The 19,863-nt window shown below is 42.8% G+C and overlaps 2 protein-coding genes across 6 annotated transcripts in view; one reads left to right on the plus strand and one right to left on the minus strand.

Moving 5' to 3' along the window:
- On the plus strand, positions 1 to 16,438 carry CFAP100 (cilia and flagella associated protein 100). Its single transcript, XM_064518995.1, has 13 exons — positions 1 to 91; positions 1,731 to 1,837; positions 3,231 to 3,423; positions 4,021 to 4,088; positions 4,770 to 4,933; positions 5,566 to 5,646; positions 6,460 to 6,882; positions 7,690 to 7,741; positions 10,672 to 10,820; positions 11,665 to 11,800; positions 12,296 to 12,498; positions 14,010 to 14,103; positions 15,104 to 16,438. Exons 1-13 carry the CDS (start codon positions 13 to 15, stop codon positions 15,215 to 15,217), a joined length of 1,863 nt encoding a protein of 620 aa, XP_064375065.1. The 5' UTR covers positions 1 to 12; the 3' UTR covers positions 15,218 to 16,438.
- The window catches only part of ZXDC (ZXD family zinc finger C), a 14,174-nt gene continuing 10,134 nt past the window's right edge, over positions 15,824 to 19,863 (minus strand). The window contains exons 9-11 of one of the 5 annotated variants that reach the window (XR_010391275.1): positions 19,082 to 19,183; positions 18,082 to 18,484; positions 15,824 to 16,539 (exon numbers count right to left, since the gene is read on the minus strand). Coding sequence is in view for 3 of the 5 variants with exons in the window: in XM_026093120.2 (XP_025948905.2) it covers positions 17,917 to 18,003; positions 19,082 to 19,183 (189 nt within the window). In the remaining 2 variants the exon portion in view is untranslated. Of the gene's footprint in view, positions 18,485 to 19,081; positions 19,184 to 19,863 lie in introns of all 5 variants that reach the window. The other 4 variants (XR_010391274.1, XM_064518994.1, XM_064518993.1 and 1 more) reach the window with 4 other exon arrangements.

The raw sequence follows: 19,863 nt of genomic DNA on the forward strand, positions 1-19,863 counted from the left end.
GCAGAGTCAAATATGTCATCTCCACCTACAAAGTCAAGCTCTGAGAGCCTCTCTTCCCAGTCTGGAATGGAAACACAGCCTGTGCTGTCAGGTAATGTCATGATGCTCTTGCAGCTTTTTGCTGTTAATTCAAAGGAGAGGTCTCTATTCATACTCCTCTGCCCATGATCAGAAGAGATAGGCTCCCCAACAGCTTCCGTACAACCTCCACCTGAGGAAAACAGTGAATGAACACTTCAGTAAATGAGGTTAGGAAATAGGAAGATACTGTAAGGGAACACAACTCTTGGATCTGCCTTCAATGACTCCTCAGAGCAGATGCAGACCTCTGACAGACCAAAACTCCTAGTATGGCCAAGACTCTAGATCCTTACCAAGTTTTTCTTGGTCTCTCAGATACCTGAGATACCTCAGGCTTTGACAATTGACTAAGAGATTTCTCTTACATTAATAGGAATGGCTTATGTGCTATACTTCCCTTATTGCCTCTCCTGAGAGTGCTAGATGCCTACCTGTAACAAGAGAATTGGAGGAGGTCCAAACAGTTGACGCTTGGTATATTGGGGCTTCTGCTCTTGGCGATCGAGTTTGTTAAATGCTATGAAAAGTCGGCAGTCAGCTGTTACGAACAAGAGGCATACATCTTGTCAGCTCAAGTTTTATGCTGACATCATTGCAGGCATGAACTGTTACAAAACCAAACAGTGAGGTTGTGGCATGGCACACTTTGTGATGCGACTTTTCATTACCTTCATCAATAGACTGCTTGGGCCAAGCCAGGTCTCTTTGAGAAAGTAATCCTTAGTATCCATCAAAATTCAAAACACTCAAAGCAAACAGCAGAGACTGGGAATCTGACTGTGCAACCTGAGGGGGCTAACAGCGAGCTATCAGTCTGCAGTAGCACTGTGTGTATGGTTAGGGGGCTGGAAGGGCATAGAAGGAATAAAAGCCATACATACATATTTAAGTATCAAACCTAAGTTTCACTAGCTGCTGCCTTATGGAAAGAGGAACAGCAAGACATTAAAGGCAGACAGCATTGGCAGAAAAATATCTTTTTGTGTCCCAGTAAGAGCCAGAGAGCAATGGCTGTAACATGACACTTTCGGAGGTGCCTACACGTCAAAGCAGGATCTCATTCCTCCAGGGCACAAAGGGATTCCTCTTCACATCTAAAAGACAGTACTGCTGCACCTGAGAGAACAATGATTAAACCACGGTGTCATCTTTTTGTTCAAAGACACCATTTCTGGAGAGCCAGCCTACCTCCCTCCACTCAGCTGAGGCTTGTATGAGCAATAAAAGGCAAACTACTTTATTGAGCCTAATATGCAGGAGAAGTCTCTGCCTCAGAATCCTCTACTGTGGCTGCCTGGTGAGAGGTCTCTCGTCAGCACTCCAGTTGGCCCTAGATCCTTTCATATCCTGGACCCATTCCTGGTAAAACAGCTCCAGACTGACCAAAATCCCAGATTAAAATCCTGACCTGATCAGCAAACATGGTCAAGTAACGCAAGCAATACAGAGGTCTGAGTTATATATCCTTGGGTTTCTTACAAGCCCTTTCCAGCTCCCCACTCCTGATTTAGCATTGCTAGACATCCCCAGCTGTGTCTACAGCTGGACACACTCCAGACATGGCATTGTACACAGCAGAATGAAGCTCCTTTGCAGGGGATCCTGACATTCTGCTTTACAACTTCTACATCTTCATCCATTTCTTGCAGAAAGTTCAGAAGACAATGAAGAAAATTCCACAAAAAATCCATTTACAATCCCTCCAGATATCGATATCTTCTCAATAAGGGACAAGGAAAGAGAAAAGGCTAAGAAGGTATGTATACAAGCTTTAGGCCAAAAGGTATTACAGGGTTTCACTAGGGAAGGCAGCCAGCATAAATCTTACTAAAATTTACTGCACAAGAGAAACAGCACCTAACAGATTCAGCTGAGAATCCCCCAGATCAGCTACAAGTCCACTGAAGTCTACGATGGGAGATTAACTTTACCAAGAGCAGACTGGAGCACAGGCTTGCTGGTTGTTAGTGTAAAATCTGTGCATTGTCACTGTGTTTTTTTCTCCTTAGTTAAAGGCAGATTTACCACTCTCTCTGTTTCTGTAGGAGATGCCTGCCGGTGCTACTGGTATTTATAGCTACAGAATGCTTTGGTGTAAGATCTCTTGCTTTCCAGTTCAACAGGCTTGCCTTTCTGCTTGGAAAGCTGTATTCTAATGATTGATGTGACCTTCTTCTGAACTGCCAGCTATATGAATGCCTGGAAAGGAGGACTAAATCGGTTTCTTGCCCTAGGTATCTACTCCTAAGATAGGGAATAGCAACCCACCAGACCAGGGAGCTGGGTCTCTGGAATGCCTTTTTCTTCCTTATTTCCCTAGTGGACTTTCCTTTGGGCATGTGATCCAAAGGAGATGGGAAGTCACAGAGAGAGCAAGGCATCACTGAGCATTGCACACAGTTGCAGAAGCCAGGCAGTAGCGTGGAAGAGGCCTCTGTTTCTAAATCACAAAGGCAAGGACTCCAAACAAGCTTAGGCAAGCCTCCTCACCTCGCACATTGATGACTGATAGTCTGCTTTTAGCTTGGGTTCAAAGTCACCATAAGAGTATGGGGAAGAGCTTAGGAAGAAGTGTGCTAAGGATGTCTGCTGAGTGATGTTCTCAGCCTACCCCATGCTCAAACTGTGCAGACAGTAATAGATTACAGGTTCTACCGCCTGTGAGAGCACAGAGCATGAACAACCTCTCACCCTCCAGAGAGCTCTGGGGTTGGTTTGAAGAGATCATCCCAATCCAGATTTAAGGATTTACAGGCCTGTGTGAAAGATGGACAAAGCTGTTCTTGAGTATGGGCTGTCCTGTTCCCTTTTATTAGAAGGATGAATAGGAGTCTCTTAAAATTTCCATTCTCTTCCAAGAATAACCCAAGGAGGAAAAATGAGAACACTGGGTAGGTTCAAACTGGTACAGCTAGTGACTGGATGCAGAATACTAACAAACAAATGTGAACAAATGCTAAGAAAAGAGATGAAATGTTTTGCTTGCATCCGGAGAAGGTATCACCGGGATTAGTCAGATAAACCAGGCAAACAAGCTTTAGCAAGATACCAGAAGCTTGCAAATTTCTAGACTGTGAACAACTACTGATGTCATTAAAAACCACAAAGCACATAACCAAACTATCCACCTAACTGACATCTCTTCATAGGAACGTGAAAGGAGCAAGACCATGAAAATACATGAGAAAATGACCTATTCCACGAAGATAAATGTAAAGCAAAAGGGGCTCAGGAAAGCTCTCCAGAAAGAGGAAGAAAAAGAGGACAGAAAACAGGCAGCAGAAACAGAGAGACTGAAAGCTTATCAGGATAGTCTTTCATGGAAGACAGCCCTCACCAAAGGTAGGGAACACCTACTATGTTTGTAGTGGTGCTGCTTGGCTGGATAACAACCTAAAACAAATATCAAAGAGGGGATGAAACCAGTTAGTTCTAGCTGACTTCAGTGAGCTCCTCCTGCCTGTAGGCACAGTAGTCATCTGCTACATCTTGCCAAACTCTGGTTGGGCCCTCTCCATCTCAGGCATGAGAGGAGAGGCACATGGCACATTTCACCACCATAGTAGACCGAATTCTGCCATCTCCTGTGGCCTCCAAATTAGCTTGGCTCTTTGTGGTGTTGGGTATCAGCTGACAGTCAGAACAGAAGTTGGCCTGGAGTTCACAGGACTGTGTGTCATGGAGGTATTTGCACTAAGCTGACCTAAAGTTGGATTTTAGTGCACATAGGGCTAAATCTTTTGCTTCTGAAGTGAGGAGTAGCTTTACCAAAGCCCATATAAAACTGATCCTAACCAATGCCACAATGGTATAGCATGCTCAGTACTGCTGGTCCTAGTGTCAATCACATCCAAATTCACAGAGGCCTCCATATTCAGTGTGTTTTGCTTTGACCATGTTTCTCCCTCTACTCTGAGCAACTTTATGTTCTCATTTCAGATCAGCATTTAGAAAAAGAGAGCTTTCGTGACTATGTAAACAACAGGAGACAGATATTTTTACTTGAGGTACTTAGCTTTAAGAGTGTTGCTTGCTGTTTAATTATCCTTCCCTGCATTGCTTTCTTTTGTTTTCTCCTGAGAGCCATTGCCTAGAGGTTACACCAGTGAGGTGTAAATCAGACCTCATGAGCTGATGGTCCGAGTCCTGTATTAAAGGCACTCATAGTCCATGGCCCAGCAATCCCCAACCAAGAAAGAGGTGAAAGTCAGTCATTCGCTACCACCCAGTAGCAGTCCTCCAACTGTTTCTACATCACTTATGGGACTCCAAGAGATAGTGATATCTTAGCCCTTACTATCTCATATATAAATTATACCTGGGAGCCATTCTGAACTCAAAATAAGGGATCCCTGTTGGCATATCCCCATTATTCACCTCCATTATAGCACCTGTGTGCTATAACACAACTGAATCAACCATTGTCATCCAGGAGTTAACTTCCAGGAGTTAAGTGCTGGAATTCCTGGATTCTGTCTTTAGTTTCACTGCTGATTTCCTATATTAATTCTGAAATATCTCCTGGCCTTTACCTACCTAGCTTGTACCAAGACCCTGGTTTGAAATCTTCATGCTCTCTTCCAACAAGTATCAGGCAATAAGGTAACCAAGAACAAAGTTAAACCAGAATAACTTTAGAACAAGCCAACCAACCAATGTGTTTGTGTTGCTTTTTCGGTTCATTTCAGTATACCATGGCAGTAAAGAGGGATGAGATTCAGAGGCTGGAGAAGTTAGCGAAGACAGAGGAAAGAAAACTGGAAAAGGCTGAACACTACCTGGAAAAGGATGCTGTCATGTTTGATGAGTTCCTGAAGGAGAATGACAAAAATTCTGTTCAAGCCCTGAGAATGTAATGGAAACTGAGGGAACCACCCACGTGCTCTTTTGCACTGGACACAGGAGGTTTTTTTGCTCAGCCTCCCTGGAGGGCTAGCATCCACTCACAAATGCTCTATGTCTGGGTTTTCCCAGAGTCACAGCCCCAGTTGCATTTTCTCCCCACCCATACTGTGAAAGAGATGAAGGAGAGCAATAGCTGAGGAATCCCCTGATTGCAGGAGCCCTTGTCTTGGCTGCAGTGAAGTTACCTGCCGTTGTCCCCAGCACTTCCATTCTTCTCACAATACCCTTACAACAAGAAGACACTTCTGCCCAACTCCTCACAGCAGGAACTGTCCTCTAGATGAAGTGATATGGGCACCTCGGCCCGTAACAAGTATCACAAGGGCAGAGCGGCAGCCAGTGCTCACCAGCAGCCAAACTAGAGAGGCTGTGACTTGGAAGTGTCACTGGGACCACACACCCTCTTTGCTAGCAGGGCCTTCAGATAGGAGCCAAGTATCACCTGTGGTACATCTTCGTGTATAAGACAGATTTCTAGAGTTCCTCCCACATATTTTCCTCTATTTTATGTGCATGTCAGTTTGCTACCTAGTAATTGCTGGCTTGTTTTATGGCTTATGTTTATGCGTTCTTCCCTAGTGCTGAAAGAGAAACTGCAGCAAAGACAGAGAAAATAATGGAGATCCAATCGATTACTTCACAAATAATGAACCTCGAAAGGTAATGGTTGCACACTGAATAATCTCACTGCCTAGACTTTAGCAGTCCTTATAGCACTATACCTGCATCTCTTGGTGGGAAAAAGAAATCAGGAAAAAGCATTCCAAAAATGTTCCATTTTAAAAGTGTCAAAATGTTTCAACTTTTGTCTTCCAGATACTGGTTTTGTTTTTAAAATGACCTAACTTGTTAATGGTATTTTTAAAAGTGTAACTAAGCCAAAGCCAAAATTAAATGATAAGTTTCAGAATAAAAAACACCACCAGTAAAGCTGCAGATGGCAGCTTGTGACCACTTCTGTTGGGGAGATCTCTGCTCCCTTCCTCTTAAGTGGTTCAGTGGTTAAGTGCGTTGGCCTTGCAGGGCTGACAGCTGTAAAAACTGATCAGCAAAGCCTGCAGCTCAGACCTGAAGACCCTAATGGAGAGTGTAGGGGGTAAAATGATGATGCTTTCACATACGATAGCTCTCCCTGGATCAGATAGATCCAGGCAACAGATCTGAACTCCTCTGCCTGTTTTTCAGGCTGGCCAGATGCCAGCCACCAAGCCACACTTGCCTAGTACCACTCCTAAATTAGCAAGCCCAGAGCCATAGCAAGGGTCTGGCCACAGTGATGTGACCAGACAACTTCCACATCAGGTAGCCAAGAGAACAATCAGGGCTGGTACATGGTTGTTTTTGCACATCCATTAGGACACACTGCTCCTTCAGGTGGAGCTGAATGTACAGAGTCAGAAAGAACTTGCTCAAATAGGGGCTTTCCATCCCGTCAACAAACTTTGCCTGGCTTGTCCACTTCTCTCACCTCAGTGACATATCCAAATTTGAGGACACTTTGCAGGAGTACAAGAGGTACAGGGACTTCCTCTATCAACTATCTCCAAAAGAGTGGCAGGAAGAATATGCAAAAAAGCATGCAAAAGAAAGGGAGTCGAAAACAGCTTCCAAAGCTAAAGAAGAAAGTGCCTCTCCTCACACTACTGCGGAGAAGGGTAAGTGCCAGGGAAGAGCTTCCCAATCCTTGCTTGGACAGTCCCACACTCTAAGTATATGTCCCTTCTTCTCTCCAGGCCAGGATCTGACAGTCAGGACAAAAGCTGCTCATCTCTCTAGTACCAGCTGTTTAGATGCACAAAGCTCTCTGTTGTCTTCTGAAAGTTCGGATTTCAGGTTATTATGTGAGATCGGGCCAGAGTTCAAAGACTTTCTGAAGCCTCTATCAACAGTAGAACTGTAAGTATGAGATAATGAAAACAGCAGGTACTATAGAGAGCACTCAGCTGAATGGGAGTCAGTATAGAGGAAACCTCCTCCTCACACTCATGCTGAGCTGTCTGTTGTTTTGCTATGAGTGAAGGTCCAAGGTCATTCTAGACCAGCATTGCACTGACTCTCTGCTTTCAGTAGCTGAGGCTGCAGGCAGTATATGCTGGGACGCAGCCAGAATAACACTTCCATAACCAATGGCCCTTTTTCTAGGTGGGTAAAAGCTGCAGACTCCCATGGTGGCCATACCATGCTATTTAGGAGCAGTAACATATCCCGCATGGAGAACAAGGCTTTCTCTACACTTGCCAGGTTGCTACCTGAACCATTTTAACAAGGCTTAGCATTCTCACTGCCCAAGAGCTCACCCTCCCACCAAATTTAAAGCCATTTGGATCAACACCCTCAGTTCAGGCCCATCTGTCACGATATGACCCTGCTGCAGTCACCAGAGCTCCTAGCAGCTGGGAAGGCAGCTCACTTACAGGGAGGCGCAGCTCCCCCCTTGCGCATTTGTGTGAACTCTAGCTCCTACTGACCCCCAAACAAACAGCCCACAGCAAAGGAAGACCCAGACTTGTGAATGTTCAAAGGACTATTCAAGAGTGAACGGCCAACGCGCAACAGAAAGGAAAGCTGCTGGCTACCTGTAGTTGAATCTAGAAGTTGATTGCAGATGTCAGTCTGGCTATTTGCCGTGTTTATAATACACTAACAAGCTCTCCTTTGAGCTATCGTTTCTCTAAGGACCTGACACACAGAATGCCTTTTCAGAAGTTTAGTGGAGGATCAAGAGAGCGAAACCTGCTCGGATGAGGAGGATGAGGTCAGACGTTTCATACTGAAATATTTGTATGTTCTGTTTGTCCTCTCATTCCCTCTGTCATTTATTGATGTTACTGATTTATTTCACCTTCTAACCATTCATTATGAGATTGAGGAGTTATTGTAGCCACTAGTTATAAATGTATGTTTATGTGGTAATAAACATTCAAGTTTTTAGCAATATGTATTATAAATAACTTGGTTTAACTTTCCAAAAACCTACCATCACCTCAAAGCTTGCCACCCTCCAACAAGGTATGACGTGACATAACAGGAGGTTTTGAGATTTGTAAAGTTATCATCTTATGTCCAAAATTGAAGTTTTCCTAAAAAAAGGGCAACAACAGATTTTTCATATATAGTGCAAAAATGACTTTTCTTGAACTCTAAAAAACCACATTATTATAGGTGGTCTCTGCCATACTTCATCCAGTGTCAACCCAACATAAACATCACAGATGTCAACTCAAAGGAATCAAAAATGGAAATGGAGCTGGGGGCTAATACTAATCTCAAATGCAGCAAACTAGATTGCAAAAATCCATCCTAATCCCCATCAGTATTTTAAAATAATGATTTTTAAACATTCTTTCACCCAAGAGATCCCATTTACCTCCATGCTTATTCAGATAAATATGAATTTAAAACAAAAAAATCTTTAATTTGAGAGAGAGCTATTTAAGGCCAGCATCTTCAGATGCATTTTTTGTAACTGCATGTGAATAGCTGATCTTACACAAACAACCATCCAACTATTGCAAATTAGCTATTTATGCTACTTTATTAGTAGCAGTTTTTTTCTTTTCTAGTCTGTAACTTTCCTGGTCTCCTCACATCTGCTAACAACATGGGAGCACAAAGAGGATTCAGGAAAAAGGGATGGATTGGCCAAAGCTTCCCCTGAGGGAGGCTGGGAACAAGGAACATGGAGAGCAGGCAGGTATGATAGGGTCTTACTAGGCCTAGTATCACTGCATGGACTTGGAGTCATCTCAGCTAGATATTTCATTTTTCTTCAGGTATTTGATTGCTTTTCCACGTCAATCATTTTATCCCACTCTGGCAGCAAAGACCAATCAAAATAAAGAAATGCTGACTCTCCCATGCCCTCCTATTCAGTTTTCTCTTTTAACTCTTCCCACCTTGTAAGGGTTTCCCTCTCACTCCTCAGACCAGCATCTCAGGCATGTTCTTTGATGGAGGACACCTGACCCCCAATGCCCAGTCCTACTTCCCACCTGCCATGAACACCTTGAACAGTGCCAGGATCTGAGCTTTTGTCCATCTCCTCACAACACCTCTTTGCCGAGCTGCTGGTCCTCCCAGGTCTTTCTGCCCCAAAAGTCAACATCTCATGAATGCACCTACCCCAAGGCTCAGCTCATCTAAAGGGACCTCCTAATCACAACATTTGTGCCAGTTTTTACTCCCTGAGAGGCAGCTCATTTTAATGGTGCAGATACTAGAGGCAGTGTCAAGCTACACACTCAGCATGAAGAGGGGAGAGGGTTCCTATATGGGCATGGACCATCAGGTACCCATGCATCTGGGAGAGCATTTGGATAACCAGGACTGGGTTTGCTCTTCACTTGTTTCATTTCAGTTTCCCTCTGCTCCCAATTATCTTTACTGAAGTAAAAGCCTCTACTGTTCTAGCACCAGCTGAATTTAAGCTAAAATCACCCCTCTCAATTAAGCCAATGCAATAAAGCACACAGCCTTTTTGCAGGCCTTACCTCTCTTTTAGGGTAAGTCTTACTTCCTGCTTCTCTTGGGTTTATCCTAATGACTTCCACTGGCTGCAGACCACAAATCACACTATCCTTGTCCATAAAAAGCCAAGGCTTCAGAGACAGGCCTGGTCCTAGAAAAAAAGATTAGAGAAGGTTACAGGAGACAAAATCGCTGCTCAGTATTGTGCTGTAGTGGGTGCAAAAAATTCACCTTTCAGTACCCACAGCCCCTCCACCCCACACTGCTGTAAGAAACCACAGAACCACTCTGGGGCACGATGAAACTTGTTTAACCAGGGCCAGGGCCAGCACTTCAGTCGTCCCCATGTGAGTGAATTTTGATGATGGAACATAGTAACATTTTGGGACTGCGCGAGGAGAACAGCTTTTGGGTTCGGGGAGCCACAAAAAATTCCAGTGGGCAAAGTCATTGGGGGAAAGGGAGCACTTCCCTTTTTCCTCATTCCTAATTTTGCACTTTCCTCTGGAACAGAGAGAGAGGGATCACAAACACATTTTATGTTTAAATTCCAAAGACAAATGAGGGAAACCTCTCTTCCTCTGAGTGAACCAGCCATACACAAACAACATGTTATTCAGGCAAGTGTGTGAGGAAAAAATAACTTTTTCAAGACCAACTTTTTCAAGAGGGTTGATAAAAACCCAGGTGAGTTTTAGGACATCTTCTCCAGGAGTCAAATCAAAGCATGAAGCATCAAAACTAAAACAAGCTCAGGACTATTCCTCCAAGTTTACCAAGATCTGTCTAGTTAGACGGTCAGAAAAAGCACAGTAAGGATCAGGACTGAGAGGGCCTTACCTCCCTTATATCCTTAGAGCAACACAGCTACAACATTACATATGTAGTCACATGTAGATACAATGATGTATACCATCCACACATAATTCGGATATGTAATTCTTCTCCCATCAGCCCTTAAGGCCCTTCGCTTTTCTCTCTTCCAGTTCTTAACAATCCTTCTCTGCTGAACCAAATCACGTCTTTTCTTTGCAATGTGAGCTCTTTGGAGTAGATACAAATTCTTACCCTCATGCTGCAATGTGTACTATAAAATTTGTTTAAAAAAAAAAAATCCTAATACGTACCAGCAGAAGATATGAGGTGTAGACCAACCTCCATGTAACACAATGGATAAGAAGCTAGAACACACTCATCATGTGTTTTTCACTCCAGGAGCTGGAATTGTATTTTACTGACCCCCAGCAACTGCTGTCTATTTTCACGGAGCTGGAGGAACAGAACTTATCCCTCATCCAGAATTCCCAGGACACTGAGGAAACTTTGGACGAGCTCCGACACACTTTAATTGCCACAAGTAACAGGATGTAAGTCTGATTCTGCAATTCGGTAAGTGATGGAAAGGGGACCCCTGTGACGAAGCCTTAAAACGCAAGTGATCTCCCCTCTGCTGGCACCTCGCCATCAGACTGCATGCTGCAGACCACACCTAACGGTCTCCACGCAGCACAGGGCAAAAAGAGTTTCTTGTACAAAAGAGCCCATTCAACTCATTGCTATGTAAACTCCCAGAAAAGAGTGACCCATCTATGCAATACAGGAAATAGGTCTGGGAGGGTCTAGAGGAATTTTTAGGAGAAAAAGGCCTAGGAAAAGGTCTAGAGCATCTTAGAGTCAGGGAGGGGCACAAGCCAGGAAGTACCATGTAATTCTTACAAGGAATGATCAAAAGAAGAAACAAGGCAAGCCCTGGAGCAATCCAGACCAGCGCCTGTGGTGCAAACTCTTTTGAAAGGAACGAAAGGTGCAAACTCTTCCTAGTGGAAGCCAGCAGGATATCCAAATGTAATTGCAATATAGTATTTCAATGGCAGGTAGACACATGTATTCCCATTCAAAGCACAGTTTAACCACTTGTGAATGTTTTTAAATAGAATCTACTTTTCGCATGGATTGATTGAACATTTTTGAATGCTGCTTAGCTATGCTACTTCTCCCTTCCCCACACCAACAGAGTAACCACTAGTTCAGAAAAATCAAAAGTTCCCTCTGCTCTGAGAGTCATAGGTGCATGTTCCCCAGAAATGGCATGAAGTGTTATCTCCATCTGCGAGCAGCAGTAGGGACTGTCCCACTCCGTAAGGTAGCAAGGAGCCATGTGTTTCAGAGATGCCCTTTTCAAAAACATGCCTGCCTTCTTCTCTGGGCTAGGGACCAGGAGATAGAGCAGCTGAAACAGCTTACGGCCACTGTCAAATCCTCTATTGCCAAAGAAGAGAAGACTGCAGCAGACCTGAAGCTCAGAGTTCGCGTCTTTTCCTTTGGAGAATACAAAGCTGATGTCCAGGTACATCCAAGATCAAGCACACAGCAGGGCAAGGGGTTAGCATAGGAAGAAAATATGCTGTTTTTGTCCACCAGCCATATCCAGCCTGGGAAAAGAGCGGACACTCAGGTCGCAGCAGTGAGGGATGAGCCCTCTTTCTCAGCACTGGAGGTGTAGCAAGGGTAGCTTAGAGGCAGTGAAGCTGGGACGAGCATGTCCACTCTGCGGTGCTGCTGCGAGGCTGGAGTAGGGCCCACAGAGGACTGCGGCAGTGGGCTGCAACCTGGCCCAGGCCACAGCAATAGCTAGGAATAGGAGACAAGACACAAGAATGGCTCAGTACAGCTGTCTATCCCAGACACCAGTGCTAAGCAAATCAGAAAACAAGCAATAGCATCTTGTGGGGGGAATTAAAGTGTATTAATTCTGTTTTCTTTTGGAGAGACTTAGGGATTTGGGGCAGAACACAGCTGGTGCCTCCTGGTTCTGTCTCACCCTATCTACTCTTACCTCTAGGACAAAATGCTTGCGAACCTGAACAAAAAGGTGCTGGAAGTCTATCGCCGCTGCATTGGAGAAAATGAGGCAAACCTAGGGACGCTGCAGATGCTAGCAGTGATAGAAAAACAGATGGATGACTTACTGGAGTGCCTAGAGAGAATCCCGTCAGCAAAGATAGAACAGGCTGAGAAAGCTAAAGAAAAAGAACGGAGGATAAGGTAAGAGGAGACCCTCCTCTGGAAATGTGGCATCTTTTTTTTTTTTTTTTAATGCTGACACCCAAAAGCAAAGCCACTGAATGGACCCAATTTGTCAGATCAAACCAGGAAATAGTAACAGAAATATGAAAGCCTGCATGCGACCAATACATCTCATTTTACTCCTATAAGGGCTTCACGTTCATAGTACTTGCATGTCCTGATCAGTAAGCAGCAGCCCACAGTTATACTAGAAAAGACCTGGAAGGTGTCTGTGTCCTGAATTGAAGGGCAAAATCTGGAAGAAAAGGGAAAATAAACCAAATCTCTTGAGCAAATTCAATAATGAGAATCATAATTTTAAGAAGACAATTTGCAGTAACAATATTTAAACTGATTAAATAGAAAATTGCTCCTGTATAATTATTTAACACACTCAGTGTCTGACATACCCAGCTCTTCTGTCAGACTTGAGGGCTTTTGTCAACAATGGCAGTTTTAAAATGCTTTCTGCTATAAAACTCTGGAGCTTAACTTGTATAATTAAATTTAAAAAGTAGCAAATGAACACAAAAAATTTAGGTTCTGAGGTCAGATACATTCTTGTTGGCTCAACACATGAAAGTTCCCTTTGCAAACAGCAAAGCTGCAACTGGACATCCCTAGCTGAATCAGGTCCATGTGGGGAAGAAAAAGTAGCACGAGGTTTTAGAGTCAGAACAGTGACATTTCCTTCCCACTTGCTCTCTTTCTCCACACCTTTCTTCACCTTTTTAGTAGCAGGGTTCTGATACCTTCTCCTGATGTTCCTAGTGGTTTTGCATTCTAGCTTACAAAAGAAGAGACACATTTACCCTGCACTGGGGGTGGAAGGGAAAAATCAGGGGAGGAATGTAACATAGCAAAGAAGGTACTGTGAAAACAACTTAAAATTTTTCTGAAGATCACAAGGTTATAAACTCACTTCCTTTTCACTGCAGGGCGTTCAACAGCTTGAGCCCATCTCCATTCCAGTGCTTTATTCCCATAGGGAATCAGAGCCAGTTAACTCTACCAGTTTCCACTTCGCACATTTAGGTAAACTGTGGCAGCATGAATGTAAAATGCTGCTACTCCACATCAGTAACGTCACAGACTCGAGTTGCATGGTGAGAACATAAGATACATAAGAAGCATTGGTCACCCACAAAAGCTGATGAGCAACTTAGCCTTACTGCAGAGCACGAATCACTTGCTGAAGGCAGTACACAGCATATCTGTAACACAGTAAGAAAAAGGGTCTGGTGTCTCTGCATTGCAAAGCTTGACATACTTTTCCCTCTTCACCCCAGAAAGGGTAGGAGCAACTGCCCCAATGTTTCCTTGTCAGCCCTGCATTAGAACCTCCTCCCAGCAATGAGCTGAAACATCAGCTACACCCAAATCACTCTATTCCAGAGACCTTATGCTGGTAGAGGAGCTGGGCATCAAAAGTATATCCTGTGTAGCTGCCCACCATGTCTAACTCGTCCTTTATTCGTTCCTTTCAAAAGGCTCAGAGAGGAAAAGATAAGACAACAGAAGCTACTACAGGAGGAAAGATTGCAACGGGCCCTGGCAAGAGCACAGGCAGATATAAAGAAAAAGGTAAGTGCAGCAGTCTCTAGGAACACCTTGCCTGACAGCTCACTTTGGAGAAAATGGGGGTACTTAAACATCAAGTATCTAAGGGAAGAGCATTACTAGGGGCCTCCATAGCTGAGTGGCAATGACACCCATACTCCAGTGTAGTCCGATTTACAGGACTGTCTTAACTTAAGCAACTCCCTGGAAGTCAGTTACGCTGAGAGTTATTCCAGTTCAGTGTACTTCCTCCCTCTTTCTCCCATCCTGGTGTCTTGACCATGTGGTCCTGTCCATTCCTTGCCAATCTTCTCATTAAGCTGATTTCGACTTGTTAACCTAGCAGTAGTAAAAGAAAATGCATGAAAATCATCAAAAAGGGAATCAGCAGCAGCAGGACACTCTCCCTATAGTGGCACCAAGCCACTAAATCAGCTCAGTCATACCATCAAACCATACCCTTTTGGTATGCTCCATGTTACACCAAACTGAATGTGATCCCTCAGAGGTGAAACAGAGCGTCAGGCCATGGCTCCTGCTGCTAAGTAAGCAGCTGCATGTTTCGCTGACCAACATAATCATGAGGGTAGCCCAGTTCTCAGGCACGCACTAAGTTGGTAACAGCCTGGGAACGTGAAAACAGGCACTGTGAGTCCCTGCTACTTTACCCAATATAAAACAAGTGTCTTGCAGGCTCCCTCAGATATTTCTTTAGCCTTTTTAACTACTCATCCTCATTTAGTACAAATAAGGCTTCAGGGAGGAAAGAGTTGCACATGCAGTAGTACTTTGCAGAAACTGCAACAGTAGCATATACATGGCCTTCAGCCACTTGACACCTATTTAAGAGAAAAAACAAGCTTAGCAGACATATGTAAACCTGCCTAGAAAAAAGACAGCACAGGGCAACAGTCCCTTGCAACAGCAGAGACCTGCAGCACAAAGCAGCTTTAGCAGTAGCTGTGTGACTCAGAGACACGTTGCTCCAATACACTGCTGATGCACATCTCTCGTTTCTCCGCAGACTGGCAGGAGACTGGTGTTCCGCTCTGACCCACCTGCCAAGAAGGAGAAGCAACAGCAGACCCAAGAACAAATGGATGAAGAGAAGCAAGAACAACTCTATTATTTTACTTGACAGGCACAGCCTTAATCACAACATGTAGGGTTGATAAGGTTTTAGAAAACTGTATTCTGTATATGTACAGTCTGTTAAGGGTCTAAGTCATCTGTTCTGTTTACCAGCTTCACAGCCCCACAAAATTCCCTACCTTCTCCTCCCCCAAGATCCCAGGTAATCATTTCTTTTTCTATATTGATTATTCACCTAAGAAAATAAATTAAAACTCTCCTTCATTTTGCTTCTCAGGTCCCTGCTAGCAACAAGGCTTTTCTCATTCAGCTTTTGCAGCAAATAGCAGTATCCCTACAAACCCGACTAGTGAGATTTGTCATATTCCTGAGTAACAATCTTTCTTACAGCGAGACTAAGCTAAGCACCTGCCAGTTATTATAAATGCCAAGCTGGTCAATGACTATAAAAATGAAAACAGTGCCTTAATCCAAATGACTGGGAAGGATGGGTTTCATTATAGACTCCACCTCACAACTACTGTGGGGAAAATGTGGGCAAAGGGGGGAAAAAAAAACCAAAAAACAACACACAAGCCCTGCAAAAAGCAAGCTGTTGACCATTAGCTTTGTGTCAGATGCATCCACACCAATAACACTACCAGTGACAAAGTGACCATAAAAAAAAGCTTTATTAACCCTTTTGCACCAGCAGTTCTTCATGTATCCATTGCCAGCAACGGACTTCAAGCCAAGTGATCCAATTTTCGGCCCCAAGAGGTTAGCACTTTACATTCATTTACAAAGCTGAGTGAGGTACATTTTCAGAAGTAGAAAGATTCAGTTGCAAGTCCCATAAAAAGATGGAGTGTTCCTTGGCCATTTTATTAGATTAAGAACTGGTATGGTCCTTGAGAACAGAATGGAGGCATTGGGAGCTTAAGGAGTCTCTGCTTCCCGGGAGAGCACGGTGACCACTAGAGCAAGACCGAGTAGTCCCTTCAACAAGATTCCTCCTCAGCCTTTCTACCTCTCGGGAGTGGACTCCAGCCATCAGACAGATGATCTCCCCTACCAATTAGTTTGGTTTGGAAACCCCTCCTGAGAGGGTTAAGAAATTTCCTGGACTTAAGCTGTAAATTCAGGATGAGAAGAACAGAGACCCTAATGCTCAGTTACTGAAGCTAAAGATAGAAAAATAAAACTGGTTCAACCAGAGAATAAAATACTCCCTACAAATCAGGATCTGAAGTTGACTGTAACCTGTATACTTTTTTTTTTTTTTCAAGTCTTCAACGAAAGCATTTATCTGGACACATACATAGTTCAAAAGGCACAGGAAGTAAAAGCATTTCTGAATGACCTCGGGTGAATTCAACATCAGTATAACTGTAAAATAAATAAATATGTGCAAGATTAGAAAGATCACAATGTTCTTCTGCATGACATATCTTATTTTGTAAAAAATACACACATACGTGCATACACACACACACCTCATTGAGAATAAAAAACAGTACATACACCCTTTTATCAAACTCCTATACATAATTTTATAGGCATTCAGTACATCACCATAAGAAACATTTAAATTACTACCTTAAAATGTAACCAAAGGGTTTTTTCTCCTATACAACCCTATGCTTATTTAGGTGTCTGCAATCCAGGTAAGTACAGTACATACAACCTTCCCCTCCCACCCCCCACTAGAAACTGCAGTTTCTCAATGGGGCAAATCTTCCTAGGTAACAATTCTTTGCCCCTCCCAAAATAGTCTAACAACTGCATATTCTGTAAACCAGCTGGAAGCTCCATGTTCACATGATATTCTGGGATACCAATAAAGAACAAGTGTTAACAGTGTTCAATCGAAAAAAAATTAAAAAAAAGATAGTGGCCAGTTTACAGGTAACGTGGCAGCAGTCTATGCATGAGATATAATCAAGGTGCTTAAATTTAAGTGACCGTCAACATTGCTCCCCAAAAGGGAGCACAAAGATGATTAACTTCTCTCAGATGCTGTTGGACTCTTAGGTAATCACTTACAGTGAGTACAGTTCTATTGCAGTTTCCTTTTTCAAGTGTTGCTGGAAGAATTCAGCAGATTATTTGGGATGTAGGAGCAAAGAAAGGGAGAAACTCAACATGAGCTACAAACTGATTCACAGCTAAGTTAACATTTAGAATCTAGTTTTCTAAAACAAAGATTTTGGAGCATTTCATTTTCATGGCATTGGATGTTAATTTTGTTGCGTATGATATTTTATTCCAGTTTTCTGCCAACAAACAGGGGCTGAAACAATTTTTTTGTGTGTGGAAAATACTTGCAAAATTTGCTCTTAATTCCTCAATGCCACTGGCTCCAACAGGAGACCAATAGAAGGAAAGTTTGAACTGTTATAAGTCAGAATTATAAATTTGTACTTGTTAGCTGTAGAATACTTACTTTCCTGTGAAAACAGTTAATATTACCTCAGTTTGAAGTTTAATACAGTACTTCTCCCTGAAACAACACTGTACAGCAGCCTGCCTCAGTCTCTCTGACCACCAGGCAGACGGAGTATCTTACACAGGCACATCAAGTAGAATTTACATATTAAGAAAAATCTTTCAACTGTAACTGTCCTTAGCAAATTGAAAAGAGTGCAACCATAATCCAGTACTCCTAGTTTTCATAGTTTCCTTGGAAAAAGACCCACACAGTTATCTCACTTTGTCGAAACGTGATTGCCCAATTTGTTTTCAAGTAACTGTTCTTAATAATGGTCATTCCAGATCCTGTAAGTTTATTGTGCTTCCAGTGAACTGAGAGTTATCAGAACCTGCATCATCTTCAGTGGAATTGTGTGGCTCCTGTTAAAGCAAACAGACAGCATGAAGAGTTCAGTGCTTTCACTTCTAGATGCTCTTAATACTTATCAGTAAGATTACCTTGAAATTTATCCAAGATCAGAGAAATGCTCTGAATGGTTTAGAGGAAACCCAAAGCTTTCCTACTTTGGGGACCCACTCAAACAGTGCCGCTCCAGTTTTCCTTTGGACACTTCAGATGAGTATTACTGAAGGAGATAAATTAACATCACTGACTATTTGCTTTTCCTCCGGTAACTCTTTACCGTGGCCAACTATCCTAGTACTCTTGTACTTCTAGATTTATTATAGTAAGGTACTTCTCTCAAATGCAAAAGCTTTATTTTCTCTTGGTGAGAATACTGCATTGCAGAGTCTATCAAATAAAGCCCCAATGGTCAAGTAGAAAATCTGGTTTGTGAACATGCTAATCTTTCATTGCTGGTTGGTTCTCAGCTGTTCATTCTCATTGACACGCAGTTTGCTGGAACAGTAGATAAAAGCAGGCATTTATTTACACAAGCAGCAAAGACAATGAGCTACCTTCATATATGAAGCTTTCTGTGTTCAAACAACTGAATCTTCACTGACGCTCAGTAGTTACCAAGGCAAAGTGGTGAAACCAAGTATTTTAGAAGTGACCAGACTTTTTGATTTAACTTCCTTTCCCATTTAGATGCCTATTTGAAAAATCTATGCTCAAGAATTTATATCCCACTTCCCACACTTCTTGCAGCCTGTTACGTATCAATTCTGATCCTCTTTCTTGACTTATTTAATGTCTGCAATATGGGATCAGGAAAACAAAGATCGGGCACTTCAATAATGAATGAATAACATTTCTTATTCATTACTCAGTAACAGAGGAAGAAAAACAACTACCTATGATGCATCAAAGGTGGGTAACATATACAAGATAAATCTAATCTTGGACTGCAATTCTCACAGCTTCTTGTAAGTGAAACTAAATTCCCAACTGCAAACAAGGTATCTCCATTAGGCAGAACACCACAGTGTTTACAGTAAACTGTCTTCACTCTCAAGCTAGGCAATAAAAACCAACAGCTCTGAATTGCTGTACCTGAAGTATGTGAACAGGTAAATCCACTGTAAGCTGAGAATGTGATGAGGAAGACTGAGAGCTCAGTTGAAAGGGCAAATCTCCCTCTCCTGGGGGATCATCCTGTGAAGGCAGGAACACGGTGCAATTACGAGACTCCCAAGCATCACAACACAATAGAGCAAATTGCACTCAACCTCACAGTGTTAAAAAAAATTCAATAAAGCTACTGCAGCTTACTAGTAAGGCCTAGATTCACAAAGGTATGCAGAAAGCTAACTACCAGTTATATATGAGTCTAGCCCAGTGTACAACCTACTATCCTACTGTAATCAGCTCAGAAAAATGGTCAGACTTGGGAAGGGAGAAATAGTTCATCTTCCATTAAACATAACATTCTGAAACATGCTAAAGACTACAAGTTTCATCATGCCTTGTGAAGCTGGTACTTAATATAAAAGTTACAAATGCTAACACCAAAAGTCTTGGAGGTAGAAACTGTGAACATCTGGCTGCTTCAAAAACCAGAGAAAAAGAGAGAATAAGAACTCCACCCATAGCTTTCTCCCTACCATATCTTGCCATTATGAATAAAGTGGAATAAAAATTACCCTCTCTCTGGATGCTACACAGATACAAACCTGGCCAAAAACGTTCTGCCCAGCATGTCCCACTATCCAGCCCACATGGACTACCAGGTACTTTTAGAAAAAAATCTTAAGCTTTATTTTAATCATTTACAGAAATGATTGTTTAATCCAAAACTTTATTTTTCAGGAATCTTTTGAAGCCAGTCTTATTTA

Source organism: Dromaius novaehollandiae, chromosome 12, assembly GCF_036370855.1.
Source record: "Dromaius novaehollandiae isolate bDroNov1 chromosome 12, bDroNov1.hap1, whole genome shotgun sequence".
NCBI classification, from domain to species: domain Eukaryota; kingdom Metazoa; phylum Chordata; class Aves; order Casuariiformes; family Dromaiidae; genus Dromaius; species Dromaius novaehollandiae.

Coding starts and splice junctions, on each gene's coding strand:
- CFAP100 (XM_064518995.1), top strand. CDS start 13: ATGTCATCTCCACCTACAAAGTCAAGCTCTGAGAGCCTCTCTTCCCAG. Junction 92..1,730: donor AACACAGCCTGTGCTGTCAG/GTAATGTCATGA, acceptor CATTTCTTGCAG/AAAGTTCAGAAGACAATGAA. Junction 10,821..11,664: donor ATTGCCACAAGTAACAGGAT/GTAAGTCTGATT, acceptor TCTCTGGGCTAG/GGACCAGGAGATAGAGCAGC.